We start from the raw sequence: 19966 nt of genomic DNA on the forward strand, positions 1-19966 counted from the left end.
TATGCTAGATCCACTATGGACTGGACTCTCACTATTATGTTAGATCCACTATGAACTGGACTCTCACTATTATGTTAGATCCACTATGGACTGGACTCTCACTATTATGTTAGATCCACTATGGACTGGACTCTCACTATTATGTTAGATCCACTATGGACTGGACTCTCACTATTATGTTAGATCCACTATGGACTGGACTCTCACTATTATGTTAGATCCACTATGAACTGGACTCTCACTATTATGTTAGATCCACTATGGACTGGACTCTCACTATTATGCTAGATCCACTATGGACTGGACTCTCACTATTATGCTAGATCCACTATGGACTGGACTCTCACTATTTTTTTATTTATTTTTTGTCATGAAAAAGGGAGTTTTTTTGGGGTTGGTGCACTAATTGCAATTGTATTTTGTGTTTTTTTATGTCGATTTAATAAAAAAATTAAATAAAACATAAAATAAAAAATTAACAAAAAATTCCCGGTGGTTGGGGACCACTGAATAAGAGGACCATAGTAACTAATTAGAGGACCATAGTAACTAATTAGATGACCATAGTAACTAATTAGAGGACCATAGTAACTAATTAAAGGACCATAGTAACTAATTAGAGGACCATAGTAACTAATTACATGAGCATAGTAATTAATTAGATGACCGTAGTAATTAATTAGATGACCATAGTAACTAATTAGATGACCATAGTAACTAATTAGATGACCATAGTAACTAATTAGATGACCATAGTAACTAATTAGATGACCATAGTAACTAATTAGATGACCATAGTAACTATTATATCATGCAGATTCCAAGGATAGTTAAAGACTTCCGGCCATTAGAAAACATGAGTCCACATCACAATGGCAGCTACACTTTACATCTCAAACATGTAAAACAGTTATTTGGGAATGTCCGGCGGGCCAGATTGAAAATCTCAACGGGCCTCATGTGGCCCCCGGGCCTTACTTTGCCCAGGTCTGCTTTAGAGGATAAAAGCAACACATTCTCCTATTGCTAATGAACCAGTTAGTAAATATAACGCATCTTACCTTTTTGTCCATTTTGAGCCAGGTTAAATAACCTTTTCCATCCATGTACTGAAGTCCAAAGTACCAGATTTCACGTATACCAATTGTTTTCACCACCTATAGAGATAAAGGGAGGACTTGTTCAGAGAGGAATAGCTGGATTTTTCAGCAAATTAAAGACATAACAAAAAACATTAATATAAACATCCAGAGAAAGAATTTTGGCATTTTTCATATGTAGAAGGAATACGATTAAATTAAATAGCGTTTCTTAATCTCCATCCTTTGCATTCTTGTGTAAATAGGTTCAATAGCCAAATCCTGCTTAACAAACACTCAGCACACTCAGGTACCAGACTAATCATGTAGCCTGGAAGCTATTTACCTAATACCTGGTTAGGAATTTGAACCTTAATCAAAGCAGACCAAACACTAACTTCACCAGACAGCGATCAGAGCCTAATTTGATCACAAAACACAGCATTTCAAATCGGGTTACAAATAAGTACCTTTCATATTTGAATAAATACGGTACAAAATATCAGTACCTGGGGATCGAACAGGGGTGTGGACTCCAGTCACATGACTTGGACTGGAGTCAGACTCAAGTCATGAATTTGATTACTTCAGACTGGACTTGACAAAATGTAAAGAGACTTGCAACTCGACTTAGACTTTAACATCAATGACTTGTGACTTTACTTGGACTTGAGCCTTTTGACTTGACAAAACTTGTTACTTTCTCCAAAACCCAAAGATTAAAAAGTTATTCAGGAGCGCTCCGTATCGTTCATTGTGTACGTGTGTGTGTGTGTGTGTGTGTGTGTGTGTGTGTCAGTGTGTGTGCTGCCTGTCAGTACAACATCCAATCAAATGACATCCACCTTGTTTTTATCCCACAGCATTCATCCAATCAACTTGCAGGACAACCAAGGAAGAAGAACTGTCAAACAACGCGCTAGTGAGACAAAATGATACCAAACAGTGTTTCGTTTGGGAATAAAAACTACGACTTGGTCAACAAAAAAGGAATTGCCGTATGCAAAACATGCAGTTCGAAGATTACAGACGGCGATGCAACAACTTCCAACTTAGTTCGACATTTGAAGTTGCACAAAGAAGGGTACGTTTTTAATGTAAGCTAAGGTTTATTGGCTAAGTAACCTGCTTTTTATTTGCTGTGTAGTTCTCACTATTATGTTAGATCCACTATGGACTGGACTCTCACTATTATGTTAGATCCACTATGGACTGGACTCTCACTATTATGTTAGATCCACTATGGACTGGACTCTCACTATTATGTTAGATCCACTATGGACTGGACTCTCACTATTATGTTAGATCCACTATGGACTGGACTCTCACTATTATGTTAGATCCACTATGGACTGGACTCTCACTATTATGTTGGATCCACTATGGACTGGACTCTCACTATTATGTTAGATCCACTATGGACTGGACTCTCACTATTATGTTGGATCCACTATGGACTGGACTCTCACTATTATGTTAGATCCACTATGGACTGGACTCTCACTATTATGTTAGATCCACTATGGACTGGACACTCACTATTATGTTACATCCACTATGGACTGGACTCTCACTATTATGTTAGATCCACTATGGACTGGACTTTCACTATTATGTTAGATCCACTATGGACTGGACTCTCACTATTATGTTAGATCCACTATGGACTGGACTCTCTCTATTATGTTAGATCCACTATGGATTGGACTCTCACTATTATGTTGGATCCACTATGGACTGGACTCTCACTATTATGTTAGATCCACTATGGACTGGACTCTCACTATTATGTTAGATCCACTATGGACTGGACTCTCACTATTATGTTAGATCCACTATGGACTGGACTCTCACTATTATGTTAGATCCACTATGGACTGGACTCTCACTATTACGTTGGATCCACTATGAACTGGACTCTCACTATTATGTTAGATCCACTATGGACTGGACTCTCACTATTATGTTAGATACACTATGAAATGGACTCTCACTATTATGTTGGATCCACTATGGACTGGACTCTCACTATCATGTTGGATCCACTATGGACTGGACTCTCACTATTATGTTCGATCCACTATGGACTGGACTGTCACACTATTATGTTAGATCCACTATGGACTGGACTCTCACTGTTTTGTTAGATCCACTATGGACTGGACTCTCACTATTATGTTGGATCCACTATGAACTGGACTCTCACTATTATGTTAGATCCACTATGGACTGGACTCTCACTATTATGTTGGATCCACTATGAACTGGACTCTCACTATTATGTTAGATCCACTATGAACTGGACTCTCACTATTATGTTAGATCCACTATGGACTGGACTCTCACTATTATGTTGGATCCACTATGAACTGGACTCTCACTATTATGTTAGATCCACTATGGACTGGACTCTCACTATTATGTTGGATCCACTATGAACTGGACTCTCACTATTATGTTAGATCCACTATGAACTGGACTCTCACTATTATGTTAGATCCACTATGGACTGGACTCTCACTATTATGTTAGATCCACTATGGACTGGACTCTCACTATTATGTTAGATCCACTATGGACTGGACTCTCACTATTATGTTAGATCCACTATGGACTGGACTCTCACTATTATGTTAGATCCACTATGGACTGGACTCTCACTATTATGTTAGATCCACTATGGACTGGACTCTCACTATTATGTTAGATCCACTATGGACTGGACTCTCACTATTATGTTAGATCCACTATGGACTGGACTCTCTCTATTATGTTAGATCCACTATGGACTGGACTCTCACTATTATGTTAGATCCACTATGGACTGGACTCTCACTATTATGTTAGAGCCACTATGGACTGGACTCTCCCTATTATGTTAGATCCACTATGGACTGGACTCTCACTATTATGTGAGATCCACTATGGACTGGACTCTCCCTATTATGTTAGATCCACTTTGGACTGGACTCTCCCTATTATGTTAGATCCACTTTGGACTGGACTCTCACTATTATGTTAGATCCACTATAGACTGGACTCTCACTATTATGTTAGATCCACTATGGAATGGACTCTCACTATTATGTTAGATCCACTATGAACTGGACTCTCACTATTATGAATTGGAATCGCCAGGCACACAGCATGTAGGAATCCTCATTATTGTGTGTCCACGGAGCCTGCTGTGAAATAGTACAATCTCTGCAACACCCAGATACCAGGCGAGGCGCTTCCTCAGTAAAGTATGCACGGTATCAACACAATCAACACAATGACATACTTCAATAGAGCCTGTTCCTTTGGCTACGGCTAAACTAGAAGAAACAAAAAATCACTCCCTATTCAATGTGATCTGCCCCCTAAAACAAGGCAGACTTTGAATGGTTTGATTCAGTAAACTGCTAATGGATGGAAGTCACTTCAACAAAGAGCACTGCAGAGGGTGTGTAGTGAGAGACTTGGAATACAATACAACTTTAGGCCTTTGAACACACAACTGCAAGCTCTTTTATGTTGGCTTTTGCTTCGTGGAGTGGAGTTAAGTGCAAACCTACTTCACAAATTGCATTAAAGCGGTGTTGGGCAATGAGAAATACTGTCTTTGTAAGGGAGGGACAGTATCACAAAAGCGATACTGTCTGCTACAATCATATCGTGAGTCACACGCTGCAATATTTATATGCCTGGGAGACTAAAGAAAAGCAGACAAGTGGACAGATGTAATGTTCCATTCAAAGGGGAACATGACATTGTGTACATCTGCACCATAATCTGTTATTATTTTGTCCAGGGTGTACACCGCCTTCCACCCGATTGTAGCAGAGATAGGCGCCAATGCCCCCCCGCGACCCCAAAAAAGGGAATAAGCGGTATAAAAACGGATGGATGGATGGATGTCCATTGCTGTGGGCAGCACGGTGGAACAGGAGTTTGTGTATGTGCCTCACAATACGAAGGTCCTGGGTTCAATCCCGGGCTCGGGATCCTTCTGTGTGGAGTTTGCAAGTTCTCCCCGTGACTGCAGGGGTTCCCTCCGGGTACTCCGGCTTCCTCCCACCTCCAAAGACATGCACCTGGGGATAGGCCCCTCCCACCTCCAAAGACATGCACCTGGGTATAGGCCCCTCCCACTTCCAAAGACATACACCTGGGGATAGGCCCCTCCCACCTCCAAAGACATGCACCTGGGGATAGGCCCCTCCCACCTCCAAAGACATGCACCTGGGGATAGGCCCCGCCCACCTCCAAAGACATGCACCTGGGGATAGGCCCCTCCCACCTCCAAAGACATGCACCTGGGGATAGGCCCCTCCCACCTCCAAAGACATGCACCTGGGGATAGGCCCCTCCCACCTCCAAAGACATGCACCTGGGTATAGGCCCCTCCCACTTCCAAAGACATACACCTGGGGATAGGCCCCTCCCACCTCCAAAGACATGCACCTGGGGATAGGCCCCTCCCACCTCCAAAGACATGCACCTGGGGATAGGCCCCGCCCACCTCCAAAGACATGCACCTGGGGATAGGCCCCTCCCACCTCCAAAGACATGCACCTGGGGATAGGCCCCTCCCACCTCCAAAGACATGCACCTGGGGATAGGCCCCTCCCACCTCCAAAGACATGCACCTGGGGATAGGTTTATTGGCAACACTAAATGGTCCCTAGTGTGTGAATGTTGTCTGTCTATCTGTGTTGGTCCTGTGATGGGGTGGCCACTTGTCCAGGGTGTAGATTGCCTTCCGCCCGAATGCAGCTGAGATAGCCCCCCCCCCGCAACCACAAAAGGGACAAGCGGTAGAAAATGGATGGATGGATGGAGGTCTACTGCTGTTTTTATCGCGCAGAATAAGCAGCGGCATTGCATTGTGAACATGGGGAAATTTTCCGAACATTGTCTGAAACTTTTTTTCCCCACACAGAGTCACAGCCCAGTTCACCCCAGATAAAGTTTTCCTGATCACAAAATGAACATTGCAGCACAGTGATGTATTATAATTAGAGCTGTTCGATAATATCGGACTGCCGATATTATCGGCCGATAAATGCTTTAAAATGTAATATCGGAAATTATCGGTATCGGTTTCAAAAAGTAAAATGTATGACTTTTTAGAATGCCGCTGTATGGAGTGGTACACGGACGTAGGGAGAAGTACAGAGCAGTTGTGTCTCCCAGTCATACTTGCCAACCCTCCCCATTTTTCTGGGGGACTCCCCAATTTATCACTTTTGACAAGAACAAGAAAGTTTGATCACATTACACCTGTACTGGCTCACCTGCACTGGCTTCCTGTGCACTTAAGATGTGACTTTAAGGTTTTACTACTTACGTATAAAATACTACACGGTCTAACTCCATCCTATCTTGCCGATTGTATTGTACCATATGTCCCGGCAAGAAATCTGCGTTCAAAGGACTCCGGCTTATTAGTGATTCCCAAAGCCCAAAAAAAGTCTGCGGGCTACAGAGCGTTTTCATTTCGGGCTCCAGTACTCTGGAATGCCCTCCCGGTAACAGTTCGAGATGCCACCTCAGTAGAAGCATTTAAGTCTCACCTTAAAACTCATTTGTATACTCTAGCCTTTAAATAGACTCCCTTTTTAGACCAGTTGATCTGCCGTTTCTTTTCTTTTTCTCCTATGTCCCACTCTCCCTTGTGGAGGGGGTCCGGTCCGATCCGGTGGCCATGTACTGCTCGCCTGTGTATCGGCTGGGGACATCTCTGCGCTGCTGGTCCGCCTCCGCTTGGGATGGTTTCCTGCTGGCTCCGCTTTGAACTGGACTCTCGCGACTGTGTTGGATCCATTATGGATTGAACTTTCACAGTATCATGTTAGACCCGCTCGACATCCATTGCTTTCGTCCTCTCCAAGGTTCTCATAGTCATTATAGTCTCCGACGTATGAGTTTTCCTTGCCCTTATGTGGGCCTACCGAGGATGTCGTAGTGGTTCGTGTTGTGGTTTGTGCAGCCCTTTGAGACACTAGTGATTTAGGGCTATATAAGTAAACATTGATTGATTGATTGATCACAACAAAATGAGGCATAATAATGTGTTCATTCCACGATATCGGTTGATATCGGAATCAGTAATTGAGAGTTGGACAAGATGGGATATCGGCAAAAAAGCCGTTATTGGACATCTCTAGTTGCAACTGAATGCTGCAGGTGTTGTCATTGACTAGAGTTCTTCTCCAAGGCATTTTGCCCAAAAAGCATTGCCCAAATGGCAAGAGTGCCTATTTTGCAGAACACAACAAAATGCCAAAAAGTTTTTGTACAATTTCCCACTTGACTGTCATAAAAGTAGTTGACTGTCCCTCACACCGCTCTAAAGCATGTGCCATCACTTCATTATGCAACTTTTCTCACTTTGGGCCTTTTCTTCCAGCGTTTTTCTTTCTCTGACGGTGAGTAACTTCAGTCATGTTGCTATTAACGAGTTGATCTAACGCTGAGCCACCCTGAGTGTTTTTTTTTTTTTTTTTTTTTGTGCGAGCTTCCAGCTGGAAACGAAATGAGATGAGCAGGGCGTGTCAGGGAGTGGCAGACACCTGTCATGACGGATTCTAACTTTATTAAGGCGGATCAAAAGAAACCTCGCACTCGCCCGATAATGAGCTTGCTTCTGTTACGCGGCATTTCCTCGCTAAACACAGGCCACCTGTGTGCTCGGGCTGCTACTTACTACATTTCCTTCCAGTGGGAGGCCACCACAAGCTGCTTATACCAGATGTCAAGGTGCACATACGCCGCATTTCCACTCCAGTAATCTGCTGCTGCTGGTTCTCAAATTAACCAGTTAGTGTGGATCACAAAGTACCTTTACTTACACAAAACGTCAATAAAGGATATGTTTTGGGGGTTAATTTACGATGTGTGTACGTAACACTCTGCTACTACACCACTTGCACTAATGATGGTAGTACACTATCTCTTTGTAGAAGCGATAAAAGTTTTATCCAATTTTTGGTAGGATAAAGGTCCGAGACTTCTGCCTAGCAACAAGTGTTCTATGCTGAGACCGCATGCTAGCACATTTCCTTTATTTAGTTTGTGTAATCCGATCGAGTCCACTTAATTACATAGCAAGTTTAAACTACAGAAATGTTTCCAAAGTGCTGCACAATTATATTAAAACTAATTTGGGCTAGGCCAGTGGTTCTCAAATGGGGTTACGCGTACCCCTGGGGGTACTTGAAGGTATGCCAAGGGGTGCGTGAGATTTTTCTAAAATATTCTAAAAATAACAACAGTTGAAATATCCTTTATAAATATAATGATTAAATAATACTTCAACAAAATATGAATGTAAGTTCATAAACTGTGAAAAGAAATGCAACAATGCAATATTCAGTGTTGACAGCTAGATTTTACATAAATATTGATGTTAAAGATTTCTTTTTTGTGAAGAAATATTTAGAATTAAGTTCATGAATCCAAATTTTTCTCTATTACAATCCCCAAAGAGTTGATGATTACTTCTATGTGTAGAAATATTTATAATTGGATCATTTGTTTACTTTTCAACAAGTTTTTAGCTATTTTTATACATATATATTTTCTCCAAATAGTTCAAGAAAGACCACTACAAATGAGCAATATTTTGCACTGTTATACAATTTAATAAATCAGAAACTGATGACATAGTGCTGTATTTTACTTCTTTATCTCTTTTTTTTCGACCAAAAATGCTTTGCTCTGATTAGGGGGTACTTGAATTAAAAAAATGTTCACAGGGGGTACATCACTGAAAAAAGTTTGAGAACCACTGGGCTAGGCGATATATCGATATACTCTAAATATGGCGGGTGTGTCTCTGTGCGATATAGAAAATGACTATATGGTGATATTGGAGTATACGTTCTCACGCAGTTGCTTTTAGCTGCTGGCATTACACTACAGGCTCTTCTCACTCCTTTTTGTCTCTCCTTCTCAGAGACATAAAAACAAGCGCACCTTCTTACATACGTCACATACGTATATGCCCACGCGGAGCAGAGAGGTAGCAGCATGGGTAACGTCAGCTGTGACGCTAGCGGAGCCGTGCGAGTGGTAATACGAGAGAAAGAAGGTGCGAATCTGGTAACAAATGAAGGAAGAATTAATTCCCAAGAAAAACAGCAGGGGGTCCATTGTCTGGCGGTGGTTTGGCTTCAAGCGGGAAGATGTTGAACAGACAACCGTAATTTGTCAAGTGTTGGGCAAAAGCTTTGCTATAAAAAGTAGCATTACTGCTAATATGTGGCATCATTTGAAAAGTCATCTGCTAGAGAATGAAGAGTGCTTACTCAGAATGTCAACATCTCTGCTCGGTGCCGCACCAACAAAATGCAGAGGCAAACATTTCCACATCAACACCGCATGAAAAAAATAGTCAACAACAGAAGGAATAATGTCCGCAGGAACCTACCACATAGAGAAGGACATACACTATTTGATTTCCTATTATGCAGCTCATTTTTATTTGACACTTGTTGAAATATCTTGTGTGACATCATGCACAAAAGTGCACTTTATTTGTTTTAAACTATTGTAATGGCGTTCTGTACAAAAAGTGCACTTTAATGTAGGGTTGTTTTGATATGTCATCTTAGTGACATCATGCACAAAAGTGCACTCATAGCTTGTTTTAAAATGTCTCTGACAATCTTGCACTTTCTGTTTTGGAAATGACATGAATGTTTGTGCCACTGCTTAATAACTGTTTAATAAATACACTTTTAGTTGTGATTTCCTTCTCTGCATGAAAGTTTAAAAGTAGCATATATTAATGCAGTATGAAGAAGAATGTTTGAATGTAGACACATAGAATCATCATACTGCTGTGATTATATGCATCAAGTGTTCATTCAAGGCTAAGGCAAAATATCCAGATATATATGGTGTATCGTGACATGGCATAAAAGTATCCAGATATTTAAAAAAAGGCCATATCGCCCACCCCTAAAACCAATATTCAAATATTATTCTTAGCTCCACCAATGACTGAATAAAAACAAAAAATAAATATATACCCAATATAAAAACAATATAAAAAGAAATATTATTAAAAACGTTTAAAAGGTAAAACCAATTAAAACAATAAATTAAAAAAACAAAAAATAAAAAAAAACAGAGGACAACAGAGGACCACACAACTCACATAGTGTTAAAAGCCAAAGAATAAAAATGGGTCTTAAGACGAGACTTAAAACACTCCACTGTTTGATCGTGGAGGGGCAGAGTGTTCCAGAGCTTAGGGCCGACTACAGAGAAGGCCGCTGTTTCCCCTGGTTTTAAAGTCTGGTCTTGGGCACCACGAGCTGTAGCTGGCTCTCGGACCTCAGAGCACTCGCAGGAGTGTAAATTTGGACGAGGTCTGTGATATACTAAAGCACCAGCTCATGCGAAGCTTTAAAAACAAACAGCAAGGTTTTAAAAGCCATTCTAAAATGAACAGGGAGCCAGTGCAAACTCAATAATTGGGGTTATATGCCGTTTGTGGAATTGTGGACCAGCTCTATACTCTGGGCAGGGTCCTTGAGGGTGCATGGGAGTTTGCCCAACCAGTCTACATGTGCTTTGTGGACTTGGAGAAGCCATTCGACCGTGAGGTCCTGTGCGGAGTGCTCAGAGAGTATGGGGTATCGGACTGTCTGATTGTGGCGGTCCGCTAACTGTACGGTCAGTGTCAGAGCTTGGTCCGCATTGAGTGAGGGTTGGACCCTGCCAAGGCTGCCCTTTGTCCCCCATTCTGTCCATAACTTTTATGGACAGAATTTCTAGGCACAGTCAGGGCGTTGAGGGGATCCGGTTTGCTGGCTGCAGGATTAGGTCTCTGAAGCGACAGGGATGAGAATCAGCACCTCCAAGTCAGAGTCCATGGTTCTCGCCCGTAAAAGAGTGGAGTGCCGTCTTCGGGTTGGGGAGGAGACCCTGCCCCAAGTGGAGGAGTTGAAGTACCTCGAAGTCTTGTTCACGAGTGAGGGAAGAGTGGATGGTGAGATCGACAGGCGGATCGGTGTGGCGTCTTCAGTAATGCGGACGCTGTATCGATTCGTTGTGGTGAAGAAGGAGTTGAGCCGGAAGGCAAAGCTCTCAATTTACCGCTCGATCTACGTTCCCATCCTCACCTATGGTCCTGAGCTTTGGGTTATGACCGAAAGGACAATATCATGGGTACTTCCTCCGCCGGGTGGTGAGTCTCTCCCTTAGAGATAGGGTGAGAAGCGCTGCCATCCGGGGGGAACTCAAAGTAAAGCCGCTGCTCCTTCACATGGAGAGGAGCCAGATGAGGTGGTTCGGGCATCTGGTCAGGATGCCACCCGAACGCCTCCCTAGGGAGGTGTTTAGGGCACGTCCAACCGGTAAGAGGCCACGGGAAAGACCCAGGACACGTTGGGAAGACTATGTCTCCTGGCTGGCCTGGGACCGCCTCGGGATCCCCCGGGAAGAATTGGACGAAGTGGCTGGGGAGAGGAAAGTCTGGGCTTCCCTGCTTAGGCTGCTGCCCCCGCGACCCGACCTCGGATAAGCAGAAGATAATGGATGGATGGATGGATGTTAAAAGTCCTGCTGCCGCGTTCTGGACTAACTGCAACCGGGAGAGAGCTTTCTGGCTAATGCCAGCATAAAGTGCATTGCAGTAGTCCCGCCCACTAGAAATAAAAAAGCATGCACAAATTGGTTAAAAAGGTTAAAAAGATAAAACGGTTTTTTTAGCTTTGATAAAAGACGAAGATGATAAAAACACAATTTTAAAACGCCATCGACTTGTTTGTCGACATTAAAATCGGTGTCTATATATAGTGAGGCGTAGAAGTGTAGAGTAGGTTATATTAAGAAAACATGACTTCTGGACTATTTATGTAGGGAGGTGTTATTTGTTGCACGCCCTTGTATATTTTAAGTAGGCCAATTAAGCAAATGTTAAACATAAACATACATGAATCAGCCCCGCCTGAACTGAACCTTTGAAATGTGTCAGAATTATTTGAGTTGCCATTAAGCATCAATAGGATCTGATCACGTTGTTCCTTCTCTCCACAGGTGAGACGAAGGGTGGGTCCCCAGACATGAAACCACAACATATACAAGCACTTGGCTAAACTAGCTATCGGAAGAACCGGTTTTACAAGAAGCCACGCAAAACAATGCCTTTGCTACCTCGATGCTGTCACATGGTACAAAACGGGTTCACCTTGAAGACACATGTGGGTTGGAGGATTGCAATTCTCGTTTAAAATAAGTACAAACCCCGTTTCCATATGAGTTGGGAAATTGTGTTAGATGTAAATATAAACGGAATACAATGATTTGCAAATCCTTTTCAACCCATATTCAGTTGAATGCACTACAAAGACAACATATTTGATGTTCAAACTCATAAACTTTATCTTTTTTTGCAAATAATAATTAACTTAGAATTTCATGGCTGCAACACGTGCCAAAGTAGTTGGGAAAGGGCATGTTCACCACTGTGTTACATCACCTTTTCTTTTAACAACACTCAATAAACATTTGGGAATTGAGGAAACTAATTGTTGAAGCTTTGAAAGTGGAATTATTTCCCATTCTTGTTTTATGTAGAGCTTCAGTCGTTTAACAGTCCGGGGTCTCCGCTGTCGTATTTTACGCTTCATAATGCGCCACACATTTTCCATGGGAGACAGGTCTGGACTGCAGGCGGGCCAGGAAAGTACCCCTACTCGTTTTTTACAAAGCCACGCTGTTGTAACATGTGCTGAATGTGGCTTGGCATTGTCTTGCTGAAATAAGCAGGGGCGTCCATGAAAAATACGGCGATTAGATGGCAGCATATTTCGTTCCCAAACCTGTATGTACCTTTCAGCATTAATGGTGCCTTCACAGATGTGTAAGTTACCCATGCCTTGGACACTAATGCACCCCCATACCATCACACATCCTGGCTTTTGAACTTTGCGTTGATAACAGTCTGGATGGTTCGCTTCCCCTTTGGTCCGGATGACACCATATTGAAAATTTCACCAAAAAATTAGAAATGTGGACTCTTCAGACCACAGAACACTTTTGTATTTAGCATCAGTCCATCTTAGATCATCTTGGGCCCAGAGAAGCTGGCGGCATTTCTGGATGTTGTTGATAAATAGCTTTCGCTTTGCATAGTAAAGCTTTAACTTGCACTTACAGATGTAGCGAACAACTGTATTTAGTGACAGTGGTTTTCTGAAGTGTTCCTGAGCCCATGTGGTGATATCCTTTAGAGATTGATGTCGGTTTTTGATACAGTGCTGTCTGAGGGATCGAAGGTCACGGTCAATCAATGTTGGTTTCCGGCCATGCCGCTTACGTGGAGTGATTTCTCCAGATTCTCTGAACCTTTTGATGATATTATAGAACGTAGATGTTGAAATCCCTAAATGTCTTGCAATTGCACTTTGAGAAACGTTGTTCTTAAACTGTTTGACTATTTGCTCACGCAGTTGTGGACAAAGGGGTGTACCTCGCCCCATCCTTTCTTGTGAAAGACTGAGCATTTTTTGGGAAGCTGTTTTTATACCCAATCATGGCACCCACCTGTTCCCAATTAGCCTGCACACCTGTGGGATGTTCAAAATAAGTGTTTGATGAGCATTCCTCAACTTTATCAGTATTTATTGCCACCTTTCCCAACTTCTTTGTCACGTGTTGCTGGCATCAAATTCTAAAGTTAATGATTATTTGCACACAAAAAAGGTTTATGAGTTTGAACATCAAATATGTTGTCTTTGTAGCATATTCAACTGAATATGGGTTGAAAAGGATTTGCTAATCATTGTATTCTGTTTATATTTACATCTAACACAATCCCTCAACTCATATGGAAACGGGGTTTGTATGTTTTACTACATTCCACATAACATTTGAGGGAGGTTTCTGTTAATGGCACCACACAAAACAATTAGAAACGCATAAGTCGCAACTAGAGATGTCCGATAATATCGGCCGATAAATGCTTTAAAATCTAATATCGGAGATTATCGGTATCGGTTTCAAAAAGTACAATGTGATTAATCACATGAGTTAATTAGTTAATATTGACAGCCCTAATAATAACGCAAAATGGTATAAATGATAAACGCCAACTTGCGCAATAGAAAGAAAAACGCTTGAAAAAATTGCCCAAAGTGAGGAAAGTGGCAATTAAACAACATTGCATAATAAAGTGATGGCACATGCTTTAGAGCGGTGTGACTGGGCAGCCATGGAGGGACAGTCAACTACTTTTATGACAATCAAGTGGGAAATTGTACAAAGAAACATAGGCATTTTGTTGTGTTTGTAACAGCTGTTCTGCAAAATAGGCACCCTTGCCATTTGAGCAATGCTTTTTGGGCAAAATGCCTTGGAGAAGAAATCTAGTCAATGACAACACCTGCAGCATTTAGTTGCAACTAGAGATGTCCGATACTGGCTTTTTTGCCGATATCTGATCTTGTCCAACTCTTAATTACCGATTCCGATATCAACCGATACAGATATCGTGTAATGTACACATTATTATGCCTCATTTTGTTGTGATGCCCCGCTGGATGCATTAAACAATGTAACAAGGTTTTCCAAAATAAATCAACTCAAGTTATGGAAAAAAAAAAGTACCAACATGGCACTGCCATATTTATTATTGAAGTCGCAAAGTGCATTATTCTTTTTTAACATGCCTCAAAACAGCAGCTTGGGACATGCTCTCCCTGAGAGAGCATGAGGAGGTTGAGGTTGGCGAAGTTGGGGTGGTAAGGGGTTGCGGGGGGTGTATATTGTAGCGTCCCGGAAGAGTTAGTGCTGCAAGGTGTTCCGGGTGTTTGTTCTGTTATGTTTATGTTGTGTTACTGTGCGAAATGTGTTTGTTTGGTGTAGGTTCACAGTGTGGCGCATATTTGTAACAGTGTTAAAGTTGTTTATACGGCCACCCTCAGTGTGACCTGTATGGCTGTTGACCAAGTATGCTCTGCATTCGCTTGTGTGTGTGAAAAGCTGTAGATATTATGTGATTGGGCCGGCACGCAAAGGCAGTGCTTTTAAGGTTTATTGGCGCTCTGTACTTCTCCCTGCGTCCGTGTACCACTCCGTACAGCCGCATTTTAAAAGTCATACATTTTACTTTATGAAACAGATACCGATAATTTCCGATATCACATTTTAAAGCATTTATCGGCAGTCCGATATTATCAGACATCTCTAGACTTCACCAAAGGGAAAACTTTTACTACTGGGTCAAATTCCGAGCGGATCGTTTAACGGAAGTATGAATGAAGGCATGATTCCATCCATTTTCTGCCAATTGTAGCTTTCGGGGTCGCGGGGGTGTACTCCGACAGAAGGCGGTGTACACCCTGGACAAGTGGCCACCTCATCACAGATAGACAGACAACATTCACACACTAGGGACCATTTAGTGTTGCAAATCAACCTATCCCCAGGTGCATGTCTTTGGAGGTGGGAGGGGCCTATCCCCAGGTGCATGTCTTTGGAGGTGGGAGGGGCCTATCCCCACATGCATGTCTTTGGAGGTGGGAGGGGTCTATCCCCAGGTGCATGTCTTTGGAGGTGGGAGGGGCCTATCCCCAGGTGCATGTCTTTGGAGGTGGGAGGGGCCTATCCCCAGGTGCATGTCTTTGGAGGTGGGAGGGGCCTATCCCCAGGTGCATGTCTTTGGAGGTGGGAGGAAACCGGAGTACTTGAGCCCGGCAATCAAACCCCAGACCTTCTTGCTGAGGGGCACAAGCACCAACCACTGGTCCACCGTGCGGCGGAAGGCAGGATTGTTTAAAAAATATCGCCGCAATGCCTTCACGGTTTGATTTCAAATTTTTGGGACACATGCAGATCCCAAATACACAAAACAGCTACCAATAGGTAAGAAAAGTTGGTTTTGCATAATAGGGCCCCTTTAAATGTGAAAACTTTTATAGTACAATGACAATAAAGAGCCATCTACAGTATCTATTTGAAAAACATGAGAAAATGTCAGCACACCTGGTCAAACACAACTTGGCCGGTGGCAGCAGGCAGGACGGCAAACTCCAGCTCCGAGTCCAAGGTGTTGACATTGATGTTGATCTATGGAAGGAAAAACAAAATTATTTGGTGCTTCTCTTAGATGAGCCAAAACATTGACTGTAATGTTGTGTTTAGTCAGGTTGGTCCCCATAAGGAACTATGGGCCGGATCAACTCATTTGTGTGCGTGTGATCTAGTAAGACTGTGTAAACAATTGATAGGTTGTGCAGACCGTCCTATTTAAATGAGGTTTTTGGTAAGACTGTGTAAATAAGGTCCGGGTTGTTAAGAATTTCAATCTGTTCCGCCGGACATTCCCAAATACTTTTTTTTTAGATTGTTAAGATGGAAAGTGTAGCTATCATTATGATGTGCACTCATGTTTTCTGACCGTAAGTCTTCAACTATACAAAGTATTTCAAGGGTTGAAATCTGCGCTTTTGCATGATATACTAGTAGGGATGTCCCGATCCAGGTTTTTGCACTTCCGATCTGATACCGATACTGGCCTATCCGAGCATGTATTAAAGTTTAAAGTTATTTAGCCTACTTAGTTGTCAGATTCATGTTGAAAAGGGTTTTAGTACTCTTGATAACAACTAGCCAGCTGAATTAGGTGAATTTAAGTAATACACAGTGGTTGGTATTCAAGGATAAACACAAAATAGAAAAAATTATACATGACAAACAGAAATGGCATCATTAGACAGTAAAAAAGGGAACAGTATAAAGTGCAAATAATGCTGTAAATATTATTTAAAAAAGCAAAACACACAACCTGAGTGCGATAAAATGTCTATAACTCAGCATCAATACTAGCTCCTGAACAAGTGTAAACTTAAAAAAATTATCCACACACTCCTTTCAATTGTTTGCCCCAGTCAGTGGGGGCAAACAATTGAAGTCCGAGCATAATGGGGAGATTCTTTCTATCACAGACGAGCACTTCAAGATGCTCAGGTGTCAGCCTGCTCCTGTGTTCATCAATGATGAGTGAGGCTGTGCTAAAAAGCCTCTCACTCTCAAGAGTCATTAAAACGTCTTACAACTTTACCACCACGCTTGACTTTATTGTGGCATGTTTTGCACTCCACCTCTTCATCTTTTTCGTTTTGTAGGGTAAAATAATCCCACAAAGCTGACATTTTTACCGGAAACTTTTAATTCACATGGCCGTCTTAACGGTTAGAATACAGACCTGTGGATGTGTTGAAGGTGTGATAGAAAACACAGAATGGAAATTAGGGGGCAGCAGAAAAGTGGAATGTACTATTTAAATCGGTGCGTTGGAAAACACGGACCGGATTTTTTTAAAAAACTGGATCTGGATCGGCATTTTCCCATGCATTGCCAATACGTATTTTTTGGCAAATATCGGCGGCCGTTCCGATCCAAATATCGGGACAACCCTATATACTAGTTACCATATTTTTCGGACTATAAGTCACAGTTTTTTTTTCATAGTTTGGCCAGGGGTGCGACTTATACTCCAGAGTAAATTATGTGTGAAATTATTAACACATTACCGTAAAATATCAAATAATATTATTTATCTCATTCGCGAAAGAGACGTAGAAAATGTCGGCAATCGTCACACACACGTCAACCAATAAGAATTCGGCGGGGGAGGGTCATGGCAGAAGTGCATTGTGGGTCATGGAATGCTAACTGCTATATGCTACTGCCGTAGCTATTAAAATGGATCACGGTAACTTATAAAAACTGAGAAGGGCTGAACAAAAATGGCACCGAAAAGGAAATCATGTACTGCAGATTACAAGCTGGACGTAGTGAAATATGCAGCAGAAAACCACAAGAGGAAGCGGCGCATACCTTTGGAGTTAACATAGCAGTTGGTTATTTATGCCTCATATAACGTACACTTATCACTATTTTCATTTATTTATTTTAAATTGCCATTTAAATGTCTATTCTTGGTGTTGGGTTTCATCAAATAAATTTCCCCCAAAAATGCGACTTATACTCCAGTGCGACTTACATATGTTTTTTTATTTCTTTATTATGCATTTTCAGCAGGTGCAACGTATACTACGGTGCGATTTATACTCCAAAAAATACGGTACTAGTTACTATGGTAATGTAATTAGTGACTATGGTAATCTAAGTCACAGCAGCTCAGACAAGGCACCAAGCAGTGTTTCCACAGAGTGTTTCCAGAGCCTGAAATGTGGGTGTTAGGGACAGACACGGAAGGATATTTTTTTTAACAAAGTTCTGAAGCTCAGTGATGTATCAGATATTTTAGATTGTAGTTTTTTTTTACCTTTCACGTTCATATTTCAGTGTTTGTTGCATTTTTTTTTGCTTTTCGCTTGATTGTAAAATATGTCAATCGATGTGACATTCAAATATGGTCAATATTCAGTGTTTTATCGCTCATAGTTAATATTGTAAATCCCACATTCTTTATTTTCATGTACATTCTGGGTGTGTCATTCAGTAAAAAAAATAAAAAAAATTCCATTCCCTTTTACCAGGCGGTCCGTCATAATGTTTTTTAACATTCGATCAGACATTATTGTGAGGTTTTGTATTAGTGTTCCTAAAAAATAGTTATACTGGCCCCCCAGACACATTTTTTTTCTGTATATCTGGCCCCTGGGGGCGGCATAGCTCGGTTGGTAGAGCGGCTGTGCCAGCAACTTGAGGGTTGCAGGTTCGATTCCCGCTTCCGCCATCCTAGTCACTGCCGTTGTGTCCTTGGGCAAGACACGTTACCCACCTGCTCCCAGTGCCACCCACACTGGTTTAAATGTAACTTAGATATTGGGTTTCACTGTGTAAAATATATAAATATAATTCACTTCACTTCATAATAATTGCCCAGGCCTGGTGTAAACAATTGATAGGTAGTGAAGACCGCCTTATTTAAATTCCTAGTTTGTGAACCCGTTCTCAAAACAACAGCAATAAAAACTATTCCGATTCCGATAGAGTAGAGTTTGGAATTGTGGCATGGTGACTGCAATGGTGCACATATGTTCAGGAGAACTTGCAGTCTGGTTTTGACTCACAGCTGAAATGCAAACAAGTAAGAAGGTGGTGAAATACAGCCTCCACGTTATAACAGCCAGACAAAGAAACCCTTTGAGCTGCAGGTCTGCTGCTATTACCTGCTCACAAACTGGAGCTTGCTGTTTTTAATGAGGTAGGAAAAGCTCAGACATAGAGGCTACCCTTAATACTGCTGCATGCACATTTATGCCCAAGACCAGAATTTAATGTACCATGAACTCAAGAGTATGACACATAGGCTAAAAACAAAAATGTACCTATAAATCAACGTTTTGTTTTTGAGCAACCTTATTTGGGGGGTAAGTTCAGACTTGGTACCTAACTTTGGTCATGGTTGTTATTTGTTTTTACCACGTTAAGGAGATCTTCCCATTCGACAGTACAGATTGTAAGCCACAGAACATGTCTAAATGTACAGTATTTCTTATGACAGGATAGCTGATGGCATACTTAATCCGTTCGGCCACCGTGTTCAATGGGGAAGTCTGATCTACAAAAATTGCAGGCAGCATACCCCTTTCCCTTCGAGCTGTCCTGGATGAACTGAAATTATTTTTTCCAATCATTTTGGATCTTGCAAGCGTACTTCTTACTCGTCGTTGCCATGTCTCTTCCTTCCGCTTTGTCTCAGTCATGTTTTTGGACATTACTACTTGCCGTAGTTTTGAAGCAATGCATGATGGGAATCCGGATGTTGTGTGTCAGTGTCATCATCATCATCGGCGGTCACTCGAAACGAGTATGACGATCCTGCTGGTAGGGGCGCATCCATCCATGGGATCCTTGACAGTATCGGGTCAGGGTTCAGTGGCATGGAGTCCAGGATGACTGGGGACCCTTTTCTG

At 41.9% G+C, this 19966-nt stretch overlaps 1 protein-coding gene across 1 annotated transcript in view; it reads right to left on the reverse strand.

Annotated features, from left to right (window-relative positions):
- Nucleotides 1-19966, reverse strand: part of ezrb (ezrin b) — a 92286-nt gene that overhangs the window by 53830 nt on the left and 18490 nt on the right. The window contains exons 2-3 of the mRNA XM_061885997.1: nt 16062-16145; nt 1062-1157 (exon numbers count right to left, since the gene is read on the reverse strand). Coding sequence (XP_061741981.1) covers nt 1062-1157; nt 16062-16145 — 180 coding nt within the window. The remainder of the gene's footprint in view (nt 1-1061; nt 1158-16061; nt 16146-19966) is intronic.

Source organism: Nerophis ophidion, linkage group LG24, assembly GCF_033978795.1.
Source record: "Nerophis ophidion isolate RoL-2023_Sa linkage group LG24, RoL_Noph_v1.0, whole genome shotgun sequence".
NCBI classification, from domain to species: Eukaryota; Metazoa; Chordata; class Actinopteri; order Syngnathiformes; family Syngnathidae; genus Nerophis; species Nerophis ophidion.